The sequence below is a fragment of the Carlito syrichta genome, unplaced genomic scaffold, assembly GCF_000164805.1.
Source record: "Carlito syrichta isolate Samal-C Ts95f unplaced genomic scaffold, Tarsius_syrichta-2.0.1 Scaffold302339, whole genome shotgun sequence".
NCBI lineage: Eukaryota > Metazoa > Chordata > Mammalia > Primates > Tarsiidae > Carlito > Carlito syrichta.
Genome location: NW_007246435.1, coordinates 265,555 through 281,683, shown reverse-complemented (window position 1 = coordinate 281,683; position 16,129 = coordinate 265,555). Strand labels below are relative to the sequence as shown.

The 16,129-nt window shown below is 36.1% G+C and overlaps 1 protein-coding gene across 1 annotated transcript in view; it reads left to right on the top strand.

Moving 5' to 3' along the window:
* ERBIN (erbb2 interacting protein) overlaps window positions 1-16,129 on the top strand; it is a 149,472-nt gene that overhangs the window by 78,239 nt on the left and 55,104 nt on the right. Inside the window, exons 5-7 of the mRNA XM_008056389.2 lie at window positions 6,294-6,372; window positions 8,095-8,184; window positions 9,713-9,769. Coding sequence (XP_008054580.2) covers window positions 6,294-6,372; window positions 8,095-8,184; window positions 9,713-9,769 — 226 coding nt within the window. The remainder of the gene's footprint in view (window positions 1-6,293; window positions 6,373-8,094; window positions 8,185-9,712; window positions 9,770-16,129) is intronic.

Genomic DNA, 16,129 nt, shown 5'->3' with positions numbered 1-16,129 from the left:
GTGAGAGTGGGCAGCCTTGTCTTTTTCCAGTTTTCAGGGGAAATGTTTCCAGTTTCTGTCCATTTAGCAATATGTTAGCTGTGGGTTTATCGTAGATGGCCCCTTACTATTTTGAGGTATGTTCCTTCTATACCTAGGTGTTTGAGGGTTTTTATCAAGAGGGAATGCTGGATTTTACCAAAAGCTTTTTCTGCATTAATGGTATAATCATGTGGTTCTTGTTTTTACATCTGTTGATGTATTTAATTACATTTATGGTCTTGTGAGTGTTAAAACAGCCCTGCATCTTGGGGATGAAGCCTACTTGGTCATGGTGGATGATTTTTGAGATGTGTTTTTGGATCCGATTTGCTAGAATCTTGTTGAGGTTTTTGCATCTGTGTTCATAAGGGACATTGACCTGTATTTTTCTTTTTTTGTTGGATCTTTGCCCAGTTTGGGTATCAGGGTGATGTTAGCTTCATAAAATGATTTGGGGAGAATTCCATTCCAAAGTATTCCTGGAATACTTTCAGGAGGATTGGTATCAGATCCTCCTTGTACATTTTGTAGAATTCTGCTGGAAAGCTATCCTGTCCATGACTTTTTTTGGTAGGTAGTTTTCGTGTGACAGAGTCAATTTCCTGGGTTGTTATTGGTCTATTTAGTGTGTCAGTGTCTTCTTGTTTCAATCTGGGAAGGTTGTGTGATGTCAGAAAGTCCTATTTCATTTAGGTTATCAAGTTTGTTTCCATATAGGTGTACATAGTATTCTCTGATAATCCTTTGTATTTCTTTGTGTTCAGTTATGATTTGATCTTTTGTATTTCTCATTGTTTTTATTTGAACTTCTCTCTTTTTCTTGGTCATTCTGGCTAGGGGCTCATCAGTCTTGTTAATTCTTTCAAAGAACCAGCTTTTTGTTTTGCTGATGTTTTCTATGATATTTTTGTCTTCTATGTCCTGTATTTGGGCTTTTATTTTGGTGATTTGGATTCTTCTGCTAATGTTGGGGTTTTGATGGTCTTCTCTTTCCAGCTCCCTGAGGTGATTTGTTAGGCTCTCCACTTGTGTTCTTTCCGTTTATTTGATGTGGGCTCGTAGAGATATAAATTCCCCTCTTACAACTGCTTTCATGGCATCCCAGAGGTTTTGTTAAGATGTTTCTTCATTTTCATTTGTTTCCAGGAATCTTTTAATTTCTGCTTTGATTTCACTGTTGACCCAGTAGTTATTCAGCATCATGCTGTTTAGTGTCCATGTCTTTGTGGACTTTGGGGAAATGTTGTTGGTGTTGATATTTATTTTTATTTTACTGTGGTCTGAGAGTGTGCATGGCAAGATTTCAACCTTATGGAATTTGTTTATGCTTGATTTATGGCCAAGGGTGTGATCGATCTTTGAGTATGTTCCATGTGGTGATAAGTAGACTGTATATTCTGTGGTTGTTGGGTGGAATAATCTGTAGGTATCTATTACATTTATTTGGTTGAGTGACAAGTTTAGGTTCTGGATCTCCTTGTTGATTTTTTGCCTCAGTGATCTATCTAGGGCTGTTAGTGGGGTATCTTGGAGTGGAGTTCTCTTATTGCCACTGACGTCCAGGCTTCACCTGCATTTGCCCCTCTCAGTCGTGACCCAGCTGTGTGGGCCTCTTCCTTGGGACTTTGCCTCTGGACGCCCTCCACAGCCCTTGATGCCTGTGCTCTGCCAGGCCCTAAAGTGATGAAGCAAAGCCAGGAGCTGGCAGTTTCTCTCCTGCTGTTCCGGTGAGGGGTAACTTGGGGCCATATTTTCTCCCCACGGATTTTGTCTGTTTAAAAAAAAATTAATGGCACGTGGCTTCTGCGACCTGGGAGGAGCTAGGACAAAGAAGAGAAGCTGTAGCACCAGCTGTTGCACCAGGAGCCTCCCGCTTGCTCACAAGTCTCCACTGAGACAGTCTCTCCCAGCATTTTCTTCCCAGGGAGGGTTTGTTGATTTAAAAAAAAAGAAAGAAAGAAAAGAAAAAGAAAATGGTACTCGTCTTCTGTGACCCAGGAATCGCTGGCGTCCAAGCCTAGCAGCTGTGGCTCAAGCTGCTGCAGCAGGAGAACCCTAGCCACTAGTTTCCTAGCCCTCACTCAGTCAGCCACTCACACAACCACTCTCTTACCAGCATGTACACAACATTTTCTATACAGTCACTCATTTACACAGGGACTCACATAGTTTGACTGGCTCAGCCGCCATCTTCCCAGCCTCTTTGGCAATTTCTTTTTTTTTTTTCCCCCACCCTGGCAATTTCTTAAAATAAGGCTATCATGAAATTTGTCACATCAATTTACTCCTCTTTCACGAAAGATTTATCTGCAGCATGTGATGCTGTTTGACAGCATTTGACCAAAGTAGAACCTCTTTTCAAAATCGGAATCAGTCTTCTCAAACCCTGCTGCTGCTTGAACAGCTAGGTTTATGGAATATTTTGAATCCTTTCTTGTCGTTTCAACAATGTTCATAACATCTTTGCTAGTAGTAGTTTTCATCTCAAGAAACCACTTTCTTTATACATAAGAAGCAACCCCTCATTCATTCAAATTTTTTTTTTTTTGAGTCAGATTCTCACTCTGTCGCCCAGGCTAGAGTGCAGTGACACGCTTACGACCTCCCCAGCATTGACCTACTGGGCTCTGGTGGTCCTTCCACTCCAGCCTTCCAAGTAGCCGGAACTAGAGGTGCACACTACCACGCCCGGCTAATTTTTTTTTTTATTGTAGAGATGAGGTTTCGCCAAGTTGCCCAGGCAGGTCTCAAACCCACAGGCTCAGGCAATCCTCTGGCCTCAGCCTCCCAATGTGCTAGGATTACAGACTGAGCCACTGAACCCAGCCTCATTCAAATTTTAATGAGATTGCAACAATTTAGTTATATCTTCAGACTCTGCTTTTAATTCTAGTTCTCTTGCAGTTGCTTCTTCTATTGAAGTGTTGAACTCCTCTAAGTCTCCCCTGAGTATTGAAATTAACTTCTTCCAAACTCCTATTAATGTTCATATTTTAATCTCCTTCAACAAATCATGAGTATTCTCGATGACATCTGGAATATTGAATCCTTACCAGAAGATTTTCAATGTACTTTTCCCAGATTCATCAGAGGCATCACTATCTGTGGCAGCCATAGCCATATGAAATGTATTTCTTAAATAAAAAGACTTGAACGTCAAAATTGCTCCCTGATTTAAGAGCGCTGGAGTGGATGTTGTATTAGGAGACATGACAGCAACACCAATCACCTTATACATCTCCAGCAGAGCTCTTGGGTGACTAGAGCGGTAATATTTTGAAAGAAATCTTTTTCTGAGCAGTAAGTCTTAACAGTGGGCTTAGACTATTCAGTAAATCACACGTAAACAGATGTGCTGTCATCCAGGCTTTGTTGTTGCACTTACAGAACATAAGCAGAGTATATTTAGCATGATTCTTAAAGGCCCTAGGATTTTCAGAATGGTAAATGAGCGTTGACTTCAACATGAGAGTCAGCCAGTCCTTTGAAGCTTTGAAGCCAGGCATTGACTTCTTTCTAGGTATGAAAATCATCTAGGTGGCCTCCTCTTCCAATGGAAGGCTGTTTTGTCTATGCTGAGCAATCTGTTTTCTAATGTAGTTAATCAGTGATTACAGCTAGATCTTCTGGTTAACTTGCTGCAGCTTCTCTCAACAAACACATGCTGCTTCATCTTGCACTTTTATGTTATGGAGATGGCATCTTTCCTTATATCTTATGAACCAACCTCTGCTAGCTTCCAGCTTTCCTTTTGGAGCTGCTTCATCTCTCTTAGCCTTTATAGAATTGAAGAGTTAGGGCCTTGCTCTGGGTTAGGCTGTGGCTTAAGGGAATGTTGTGGTTGGTTTAATCTTCTATCCAGACCACTCAAACTTTCTCCGTATCAGCTGTTTCACTTTCTTAAATTCATATGTTCACTAGAGTAGCACTTGTGGTTTCCTTCAGGAACTTTTGTTTCTCAGGCACAACTTGATTAACTGGTGCAAGAGACCTAGCTTTTGGCTTATCTTGGCTTTTGACATTCCTTCCTCATGAAGTTTAATCATTTTAAACTTTTGATTTAAAGTAAGAGATGTGCAACTCTTCCTTTCACTTGAGCACTTAGAGGCCATTGTAGAGTTATTAATTGACCTAATTTCTGCATTATTGTGTCTCTGGGAATAGGGAGGCTCAAGGAGAAGGAAAGGATTGGGGAAACAGCAGGTCAGTGGAGCAGTCGGAATACCCCCATCATTTAGAGGTTAAGTTTGCCATCCTACAGGAGCACAGTTTACGGCACCTGAAAACATTTACAATAGCAATAACAAAGATTGCAACTGATTGCAAGCCATGATTACAGATATAATAATGAAAACGTTTGTAATATTGCGAGAATTACCAAAATGGACACAGAGACAGGGAGTGAGCACATGTTGGAAATGGCACTGATAGACTTAGAGAATGCAGTGTTGTCACAAGACTTTAGTTTGTTATAAAAACAAACAAAACCACTTAGCACCTGTGAAGTACAGTAAAGTACAGCGCAGTAAAACAAGGTATATCTGTGTATATCTAAGAGTGGGATTGCTGGCATATAGAGTAGGTCTGTGTTTAACATTTTGAGGAACCACCAAACTGTTTTGCATAGCAGTTACATCATTTTGCATTCTTGCTAGTGATGTCTGTAGTTCCCAATTTGTCCAAATACTCGCTGCTTTCCCATTGCCACTTGTTAGGTCTCTCGGAGCTTCTCTGGTTTTGGTGTTCTCAGTCATCTTTGGTCCTTTTTGACTTTGACAGTTTTAGAAATTACTGGCCATTCATTTAACAGAATTTCACTTAATTAGGATTTGTTTGATGCTTGCTTATGATTAAATTTAGGTTATATGTTTTTGGCAAGTATGAAAGATAATGTAGCATTTCTCAGTGCATCTCAGATTAGATGCCACATTACTATGATGTTAACTGACAATGCTGACTGAAATAATTTGTTAAGGTTAAGGTGGTGCCTTTCAGAGTTCTTACTATAAAGTGAATTTTTCCTTTTATAATTGATAAGTATATTGTGGGAAGAATCTTTGAATCTATATTAATATCCTGTTTATCATTATGCTTTTATCCACTGTTTTTAGCATCCATTGATGAGTTTACTACTGTGGCATTTTCTGTTTGGTGATTTCTTTCTTTTTTTTTTTTCATCACTTGAAATTCTAGACATGACATTGTGGAAAATTTGCTTACTAAGAATTATGCAGTTAAGTTGAGAGAGTTTTACATTATTCTCTAGTAACAACCCTGCTGGATAATCACATTATGTTAGTGGAGGGACAGGTCTTATAAACAGACTGTAGAAAATTCATTTGGGGAATATTTTTGAAATGTTATTAATTAGCATTCCTTTAGTCTAGTAAAGTGCTACTTAAAAGTTGATCTGTGCTCCAGTGCTAGTCCATGAGTTATTTGTATTATTTGTATTTTTGCTGTGCTTAGAGTCTTTTGCTGCAATTTGACATTATCACAGCAGTTGTATAAAATGAAAATATTGGTCTGCAACGTATTGGAGATTTAAGAAAACCTAATCCTTTACTTTAGTTAACTTAAAAAGCATTGGTCTAGAAGAACATTCAAAAACTGAAATGTCTAAAACATCCTGTTGCATCTTAGTGTTCAGAAATCACTACTGTGATTGCGAGAATGCCACTGGGTTATGTGAAGGAAGAAGACTGGGAAGAAAAGGAAAATGTAAATATAGTAGGAAAAATAGGAAGCTATATGCAGGAGTATAGATGCAGGAAAGAAAAACTGTATAATTATTTTATGTGTAGACAATACTGCCTTCAGACATATCCGCTAGTATATCTGATGTAGCTTGTCTACCTCTTCTGTCTGCAGCCTTGTTTTCAGTTTTGTTAGTTGATGTATATTACCTCAATCAAAAGCCAAGCATTTATAAAGTAATCTTTTTTTTTTTAATGAGAGAAATATAAAGAAAATTAAATGTTCTGCATTTTATGTCCCTAACCTCATCACATAGAGAAGGCACTATTTTTCAGAAGAACCAAGAGAAGGAAAATAAAAACCCATCAAAGTAATTAGCAATTCCAAAGTGGTAAATGAAGACAGGATGAAAGATACTGTTGTGGAAGTGGTTTTTTAGTTCACATTGGTGAAGTCAGTTTATCTAACTCCTCTTTAGTTGGTAAATTCCTTTCTAATATGCAAGGTATATACTAGTTATTGTTATTTTGACCTTTGTAATAGATTATTTTAATTTTTTCATTGTTGTTTTCTAGGAATACAGGAGTTTCCAGAAAATATTAAAAATTGTAAAGTTTTGACAGTTGTGGAGGCCAGTGTAAACCCAATTTCCAAGTAAGTTCTCTGTTGAATTATAAGTTACTTTTTTGAATAAAACAATTAACGGAACAGTAGTAGAATATTACACTACATATTTTAATGAAAAATTTTTTATCAGTCTTAAATCTTGTAACATTTTAGATTTAGAGTAGAAATGAACTCCTTTAAATAAACTAACTCTGTGTACTACAAAAATTGAGATTCGAATGAGATAATGCAAGTGTTTTATTCTAGGTCTCACAGATAGATAATGTCAGAAATGAGACTAGTACCAGGTTTCCTCACTTTGTTATTTGCCCAGTATAAGAATGTCTTTGCCTTCAGTCAGATGTGTGGCACCTTCAGACTTTTGAAAATAATAAACTGAAAGGTCAAGAAGACACACACACACACACACACACACACACACACACACACACACACACGTACACTGAGGTCGAGAAGACACATACACACATACACACCAATGTCAAGAAGACACACACACACAAAGGTCAAGAACACACACACACACACACACACACACACACACACACACACACACACACACACACTATGTGATTGGTTGCAACATGTACCAGAGGGTGTGTATGTTCAAGAAAACAAACACACACACACACTCACTCACTCACTCACTATGTGATTGGTTGTACCAGAGGGTGTGTATGTTATTTTGTGATGGTGATTACTATAAACAGAAAGTTTTCCTGGCACCAAAGCTGTTAAATTTTGCAAAAATGGAATAGTGGAGCAAAAGATGAATTCAGTGAAGCATAGCTTCCTTAGTACAGTGACATTGAAACAATATTACAGTACTGTATTTCTTGATAAATTTTCCTAAGAGTTGCTTCACTTGTGTGCAAGATGGAGAAATGTGAAGTAGAGGATAAATGAGTCAAATCTGATATGTCTTACTGCAAGAGAATTTTGTACTTTTTGTATATTCTCTTAATTTGAAAATAATTGCTCTAGCATTGAGTTGTAGATCTGGAACTTGTTTTATAATCAAGAAGAAATAGAAGCAAAGTTAATACCCAACCCTAAAATGTCATTCAGCTTTTAATATTATTTCTTCTCATTTGTTCATTATGAAATTACGTAATCTTAAAATTATTTAGGGGCCTTTTGCTGAGTTTGAAAATAATCCAGTGGATCTCATCTGGTGCCTGTTGTGTCCCCGGGGACATTTGGCACTTTTTAGAGACATTTTTGCTTTTCACTAAGGAATGGAGGTGGTGCGTGTATGTGTGTGTGTACGCACATATACTACCAGCATCTAGTTGGTAGGGGTCAGTTTTATAGCTGAACATCCTATAGTGCACAAGATAGCTATGCACAACAAAGAATTATTCAGCCCAGAAAATATCTTTGCCAGTTTCTTTTAGAAACTCTTATCTAGTCCTTTGAATTGACATGGATAAGGCAAACTTGAAGAGTGCCTGCTGATTTCAAGAGCTATATCCTAAGTATTTCTGCATATTGTGACTTATTCATAGTTGACTGTCTTGCGCAGATCTTATGTTATTAAAACAAATATTACTTCATTTCCTTTTTATAAAGTAATGAGGATGTAAATATTGAACCAAGTAAATTATTACAAAAGGCAAATCTTAATTTGAGGGTCATTAATAAAGAGGTGACTATTATCTGTTGGGAAAATATGGGATTCTAAGATTTTAATAGGAGACTGAAATGCTATATATATATTTAATTTAAATTTTGGTGTGTTTTATATAGGCTCCCTGATGGATTTTCTCAGCTGTTAAACCTAACCCAGTTATATCTGAATGATGCTTTCCTTGAGTTCTTGCCAGCTAATTTTGGCAGGTAAATCATAATTTATTCTAAAATCTTTTATTGTTAGCTCTTATAAAGTTTACAAAACTAAAAGCTGCTTTAGTAATGCTATAAATTACAGTGTTATAGGCTCTTTTGTAATTATTTAAGCTTTGTGATTTTTATAATTTCTTTGAATTTTATTATTTTGACTTTGACTAATTTTCTCAAATAGACAATAAGCAGTGAGAGTTTAAAAGGAAAAAGTTTTTTAAGGTGGACCGAACAGGGAGTTTCAATGGAGGTAGTTTCTATATGTTTGAGATACTAAGCATTACATTCTAAAATGATTTAATAGCTGGGCTCGGTGGCTTAGCCTGTAATCCCAGTGCTTTGGGAGGCTGAGGTGAGTGGATTGCCTGAGCCCGCGGGTTCGAGACCTGCCTAGACAACTTGGCAAGACCTCATCTCTACAATAAATCAAAATTAGCCGTGCGTGGTAGCGCACACCTGTAGTTCCAGCTACTTGGAAGGCTGAGGCAGAAGGATCGCCAGAGCCCTGCAGGTCGAGGCTGTGGGAGCCAGGAGCATGCCACTGCACTCCAGTCTGGGTGACAGAGTAAGACTCCAACTCAAAAAAAAAAGAAATGATTTAATAATTAAAATTTTTTTTGGTAGCAGTGGGATCTGGATTGCTCAGGCTGGTTTGACTGGTTTCACAATGCAGTCCTCCTGCTTCAGCCTCCCAAAGTTATGTCTGACCTAACTGGTTTATCTGTCTTTTCCACTGAGATCAAAATTCTTGAGAAAAGAGCTGGGCACAGTGGCACCTGTAGACCCAGCTACTCAGGAGGCTGTGGTGAACCATAATCTCGCCACTGTTCTCCAGCTGGGTGACAAAGCGAAACTTCCAGAAAAAAATTTTTTGTTGTTGTTGAGAAAAGAGAATCTGTTTCTGGAATCTACCTCATTGTTTAACCCCCACCCCCAAGCCCCTAAGTAGTTTTTTAAACTCGCAGATGAGTGAATAAATAGTACATATCAAGTTATTACTGAATTTAAATTACTAGAGAAAAATAATTACTGGAGAAAGTACTAGCCAACTAAATGTTAATTTTATAGTCATGTTTTATCTAAAAATAATTGGTAATTGTCAGATTTCTCTTCTGTATCTGTCATTTGCATCACTTTTATCTGGTCATTTTCCCTTTATATTTAGAGGAATGTGCATCAATGAAGTTCCAGAGGATTTCTCCTTTAGTTTATTTCTTCTCAGAGCTTCACTTTAGAGTTGCATCATTGTTCTCTAATCTACCAATAGTTAACAGTGTGTGTGGTATTCTCAGTGAAAGGTCTGAAAGTGCTCTAGGAATGATACTTAGGGATACTTTGTCTTTTGAGTGTAGAAGTACTTGCTCTTTTTCTTCCACTATAATTCGAGGAGCAGATATAGTCTCTTATTACTTGCACATAATAATGGCACAATTATATTGATTAAGACTTTAGACTATGAGATTAATTTATTAATTAAATTTCTTTTCCTTGTCATGCTTGATTTGATCTATTCTTTGTATTGCAGATTAACTAAACTTCAGATATTAGAACTTAGAGAAAACCAGTTGAAAATGTTGCCTAAGTAAGTAAAAGTACTATCCTTTTTAAAATTTAATTTAGAATTCTTTAAATTGTAAGTCCTTAAAAATGTTAAATTTTTATTATCTAAAATATGATGTAAGTTATTTTTAAAGCCTGGCATGTGTGGTCATTATATTTTAATTAATGGTTTAAATATAAAAATATATGCATCTGTTGTTGGTGTTTTAAGTTGGTAAGATGGTGATAATGATTTAAAGCTCTCAGAAACACATTCTTTTGTGTAACATTAAAGTCAAATTAATAAGTATGTAAAGCCTACCTGAGTCTCAAATAGAGATCCCAAGTTCCCTTATGTGTAGAGTTCATATTCATTACTCATTAAAGATATTCATAGGGTATTCATGTGAAATAATTACAGAATGTGATTGGTTGATTGTCTGGCTTTCTGTTACAAATTATAAGTAGGATGATGGGTCCCCTACTGATAAGCTAACTTCAAGAAGTATGGCAATCAAAGCACAAATAAGATGATTTCATTAAAAAAGAAAGAGGTCTACAAGCCAAAAATACACGGTAGTCTGTGGTTATTTATTGAACAAATGTCTTAAAACACCGTAAATACATTGCTATTGTTACAGTTTAGGAGCTAGCAAACTAGTCTGTGACTAACTCTGCCCCACTGACTATAACTGTAAACAAAGTTTCATTAGAACACAGCCACATTCATTCATTTACATATTGTCTGTGGCTACTTTTTCTCTGCAGTGATAGAATTGAGTAGTTGTCATAGACACTGTTATTCCACAAGGCCTAAGATATTTAATATCTAGCCCTTTACAGAAGAAATTTACGGACTCATGTTGAAATTACATCAAGACTTGTCACCTCTTGAGAAAGAAAACATCTCCAGTTACCCAGGAGTTAATTCTGTTTACTCAGCTTCTGTGTCATATTTGTGCCTATTACAGTATTTGCCATGTAATCTTAATGTATCTGTTTTTATGTTTGTCACTCTTCCCTGGCCAACATTTATACATGTGAGCATGTGTATATGTGTCTCCCTCTTGGTCCCCCATGATTAAGTCTTTGAGGGCAGAGACTATGTCTAGCTTTTATTCCCAAAAGATAGTATGTTTTTGCTGAGTAGTTGACTGTTCAATACCTGCATGAATGAAGTTTATAGTATTGGTTGTGTGTATAAATTAAACTGGAAATTATGATATATATGAAAATTTTAAAAGGTATATGTATAAGTACCAAGTTTTATAGACTTGGTACTTGGAGTGACAACTCCTTAGCTGAAAACTTGACTGGTTTCTAAGAGATTTGAATGACCGAAATATAAATTGCTTGCTGTAATAGCTAAGTCTACAATTGATATGGTCCATGTGATATCGTAGGCAATTCACTGATTTTAACATCATTTAGAGAGTCAGATTAGGCTCTGTCAGTGATTTGCAAATATAACTCTTTCCTTTTTTTCCTTTTAAAATATGATTATGCCTGGGCATGGTGGCTTACACATGTAATCCCAGCACTTTGGGAGGCTGAGGCAAAAGGATCACTTTGAGTACAGGAGTTCGAGACCATTCTGGGCAACATAGCAAAACCTTGTCTCAACAAAAAAAACAAAACAAAAAAAACATTAACCAGGCATGGCAGTGCACACCTGGAGTCCCAGCTACTCAGGAGGTTAAGGAGAGAGACTGACTTGAACCTAGTAGTTGCGGTGAGCTGTGATCATGGCGCACTCCAGTCTGGGCAACAGAGTGAGACTTCAGCACACACAAAAAAGATACATGATCATAAACTTTTTTTTTAAGACACTTTTTTCATTGAGGTAAAATATACATATAAAACTTACCATTTTTAAATGTACAGTTTAGTGGTAATACACTTATTTATATTCTTTTTTTCCCCCCTTCATCCCTGTCCCAGCCTCTGGTACTCACCATTCTGTTCTCTCTCTTCATGAGATCCACTTTTTTAGCTCCCACATGTGGGTGAGAACATATGATGATATTTATCTCTGTGTTGGCTTATTTCACTTAAAATACTTGCCCCTACTTAATTCATGCTGCTGCTAATGGCATTATTTCATTTGTTGTTATGGATTAATAATATGTATTATGTATGTATGCCATATTATACCACATTTTCTTTATCCATTCGTCTATTGATGGGCACTTAGGATGAGTCCATATTTTAGCTATGGTGAATAGTGCTGCAATAAAACATGGGAGTACATATGTCTCTTAGATACATTGATTTTCTTTATTTATTTATTTATTTATTGAGTTGGAGTTTCACTCTGTCATGGGAGTACATATGTCTCTTAAATACATTGATTTCCTTTATTTATTTATTTATTTATTTATTTTTTTGAGTTGGAGTCTCACTCTGTCGCCCAGACTGGAGTGCAGTGGCCGCTCCCGGCCACCGCAGCCTCGACCTGCTGGGCTCCGGCGATCCTTCCGCCTCAGCCTTCCGAGTAGCTGGAATTACAGGCACGCGCTACCATGCCTGGCTGATTTTTTGATTCATTGTAGAGATGAGGTCTCGCCGAGTTGCCCAGGCAGGTCTCGAACCCGCGGGCTGAGGTAATCCACTCACCTCAGCCTCCCAAAGGCACGGGATTACAGGCTGAGCCACCGAGCCCAGATGATTTCCTTATGGTAGTTCTATCTTTAGACTTTTGACGCACCTTCATACTGTTCTTCATAGAGACAACTAATTTACTTGTACATTACCATCAACAGTGTATGAAGGTTTTCCTTTTTCCATATCCTCCCCAGCATCCGTTATTGTCTGTCTTTTTGATACAAGTCATTTTAACTAGAGTGAGATGATATCTCATTTTGGTTTTAATTTGCATTTTTCTGATGATTAGTGAGGTTGAGCATTTTTTCAGATACCAGTTGGCCATTTGTATGTCTTCTTTTGAGAAATGTCTCTTCAGATCTTTGCCCATTTTTAATCAGATTATTTAGTTTTTTTTGCTATTAGTTGTTTGAGCATCGTATATTTTCTGGTTATTTATCCCTTGTCAGATGGATAGTTTGCAAATATCGTCCCCCATTTTTGGATTGTTTCTTCACTTTGTTGATTGTTTCTTTTGCTGTGCAGAAACTTTTTAGCTTGTTATAATCTCATTTGTCAGTTTTTGCTTTTGGTTGCCTGTGCTTTTGAGATCTTATAAACATAAGGTCCTTGCCCAGACCAATAGCTCAATATCCTAGATATTTTCCACAATGTTTTCTTCTAGTAGTTTATCATATTTTCATAGACTTAAGTATTTGATCCATTTTTATTTGATTTGTGTATATGGTGAGAAATAGGGGACTGGTTTCATTTTCTTCACAGAGTTATCCAGTTTTCCTGTCACCATTAATTGAAGAGACTATCCTTTTCCATTGTATGTTCTTGGCACCTCTGTTGAAGATGAGTTGGCTGTAAATATGTGGATTTATATCTTGGTTATCAATTCTGTTGGGTAGATTCATTGGGTCTATGTGTCTGTCTTTATGCCAGTACCATGCTGCTTTGCTTACTATAGCTTTATAATAAATTTTGAAGTCAGGTAGTATGATACCTCTGGCTTTGTTACTTTAGCTATTTGGGGGTCTTTTGTGGTTCTATATAAATTATAGGATTTTTAAAATATTTATTTCTGTGAAGAATGTCATTGGTTTTTTTTTTTAGTTAGTGTCTCACTCTGTCACCTAGGCTGCAGTGCTGTGGCATGCTCATGGCCACCGCAGCCTTGACCTGCTGGGCCCAGGCGATCCTTTGCCTCAGCCTTCCAGGTGCACACTACCATGCCTGGCTAATTTTTTGATTTTTTGTTGTAGAGATGAGGTCCTGCCAAGTTGCCCGGCTGTTCTTGAACCACGGGCTCGGGCAGTCCTCTCACCTTGGCCTCCCAAAGTGCTGGGATTACAGGCTTGAGCCACCATGCCCAGCCATCATTGGTATTTTGATAGACATTGAACTGAATCTGTAAGTTGCTTTGAGTATTCTCATTTTAACAATATTAATTCTTCCGATCTTTCTATTTTTTTGTGTCCTCTTCAGTTTCTTTCATCAGAGTTTTATAGTTCTACTTGTATAGATCTTTTACTTCTTCAGTTATATCAGTTCCTTGGTATTTTATATTTTTTGTGGTTACCAGAAATGGTATTGCTTTCTTGATATCTTTTACAGATTGTTTGCTGTTGGTGTATATAAATGATACTGACTTTTGTATGTTGAGTTTATATCTTGAATTTGTTTATCGGCTCTAATTTTTTTTGGTGGTGTCTTTAGCTTTTTCTAAGTATAAGATTGTATCATCTGCGAAAAAGGCTAATTTGACGTCTTTCTTTTCACTTTGGATGGCTTTCATTTCTTTCTCTTTTCTAATTGCTCTGGCCCAATTATAACCTTTGAGACTTCACAAATTATACAGATGCTACAGTTTTAAATATTGCAAAGTCATGTGCATTCAGGTTATGTGGTTAGATTAAAGATTAAAGTAACGGCAAGAGCTATTGTATTAGACACATAATTAAGTGAAACTTAATACTACCTAAAGAATACCAGAGGGCACAGTATCAAGAACATAAAGGATATTTTACTCTTCCTATGAGAGAAGGAGAACATAAAATGAGTTAAATACATACGAGTTTTAGAGGTAGATAGGAAGAAATTGGAGGGATATTGTTTCTATTTTCTCCCTGAAGTAGGAAGCTGGATCTCATTGAGGGTGCCATCTTATTTCTGAGATTTCTAAAATATATGAGTAGAGAACCAAAGTTGTCAGTATTGGCTGCAGAGAGTTGAAGTGGAGACACTTTTTTGATGTTACAATGTATTTCTTCTTTTTTGTATCCTGTCTGTATCATTCCTATTTTTCCTAATGCTTCAAAACGACTTTTCTAGAGTATCATCTGTAATTGAAATATCCCAATGCACTGCCTTTCATTTTTATACCTTCTTCTAAAACAGTTATGCTTTATTTTTAAAATTACCCCCTTTGATATTATGTGCTCAATAGCTACAGGTGAATTTTCTGTTATCTTGTTGTTACAATAATGTTGATGCAAGAAATGTAAGAGTACATTTTATTCTTTCAATTCCCCCTCTCCCCAGCCCTCTTTTCTTTTTTCAAATCTCTACCTGGTATAGTTATTTAAACACAAGAGCTTACTATCATAGCATGTAATTTTATACATCTAGAGAAAAACCCTGAAAATACCTTTTGCTTTGTTATGAAGGAAACTAGAACTTATCGGTTTTCTGGACAAAGATATACGTAAGGAAAGTAGAATTATAGTACCCGATAGTAGATTTTTAATAATTCTAGTTAGAACATCTTTGTAAAAATTGGCATGTAAGATGAATTAAAATTAAGGGAATGATGTTAGAATGGCATATTTAACATGTAAAGATTAGGGAAAATTAGTTTCTTTTAGGTCAGTATCAGTGTCATTATAATTATGGTGTTTATTCTTGCATTCTTTCACTAAAAAGCTAGGGAAATGTTTTAACTGAGTTTTACTTATTAATTTTTGTTAAAATTCCAGAGAAGATGGAAGAGGTCTGTTTTTTGTGCCATAATTTAAGGTGCCTATGGATTTTAAATGATGTTCATTTAAAAAAATATTAACATCAATGTGATGTACTGATAGTATGATAATAACTATATTTTGCTATCATTTTATCATACCCTACAGAATGCTTAATGCAGAATTTCTTATGTGAGTAGTTGATAGCATCTCAATGTATTAATAATAGATTTTTAAAAAGCAAAATAGCAACCTAAAATCATAGATATTAGTTTTAATTAATTAGCAATTAGTTTTGTTTCAGAAGTTACCTTGTAAAAGGAGAGATAACAGTGCAACATAATTTATTTCATTTTCGTTTACAAAACCAGGTTGTAAAATTTTCAAGTTTCTGTAGTTGCAGAAAAGTGTTGATGTTAAGTTAGGCGATAAGAATGGTATATTATTACTTTACTTTAAAATAAATGCCATCTACCAATTATATTTGTGATTCCTATAAAACAGTATTTTGAATTGTATTAGATTTAATTTGAACATGTGGGGAACAATGTAACATTTACCATTCTTAGCATTTTGGAAATTAATTTTCAAAGTTACAGTTTCCTTAAAGTTTTACAAACATATGAGCAGTTTTGAAAAGTACTTTTTGGGATTATGGTAGTAATTGCTTTATATCTGTCAAGCAGTCTAATTTATTAGCTAATTTATACTTCATGAAAATTTATTCTGTAAAAAAAATGGAAGCCCATTATTCATGTTTTGGGCCTGTGTATTTAAATGTATTGCAGTTGGTTCTTAAGACTTGAAATGAAAAGACTGATGAGGAGCCAAAATTAGAGAATGATTAATAATTT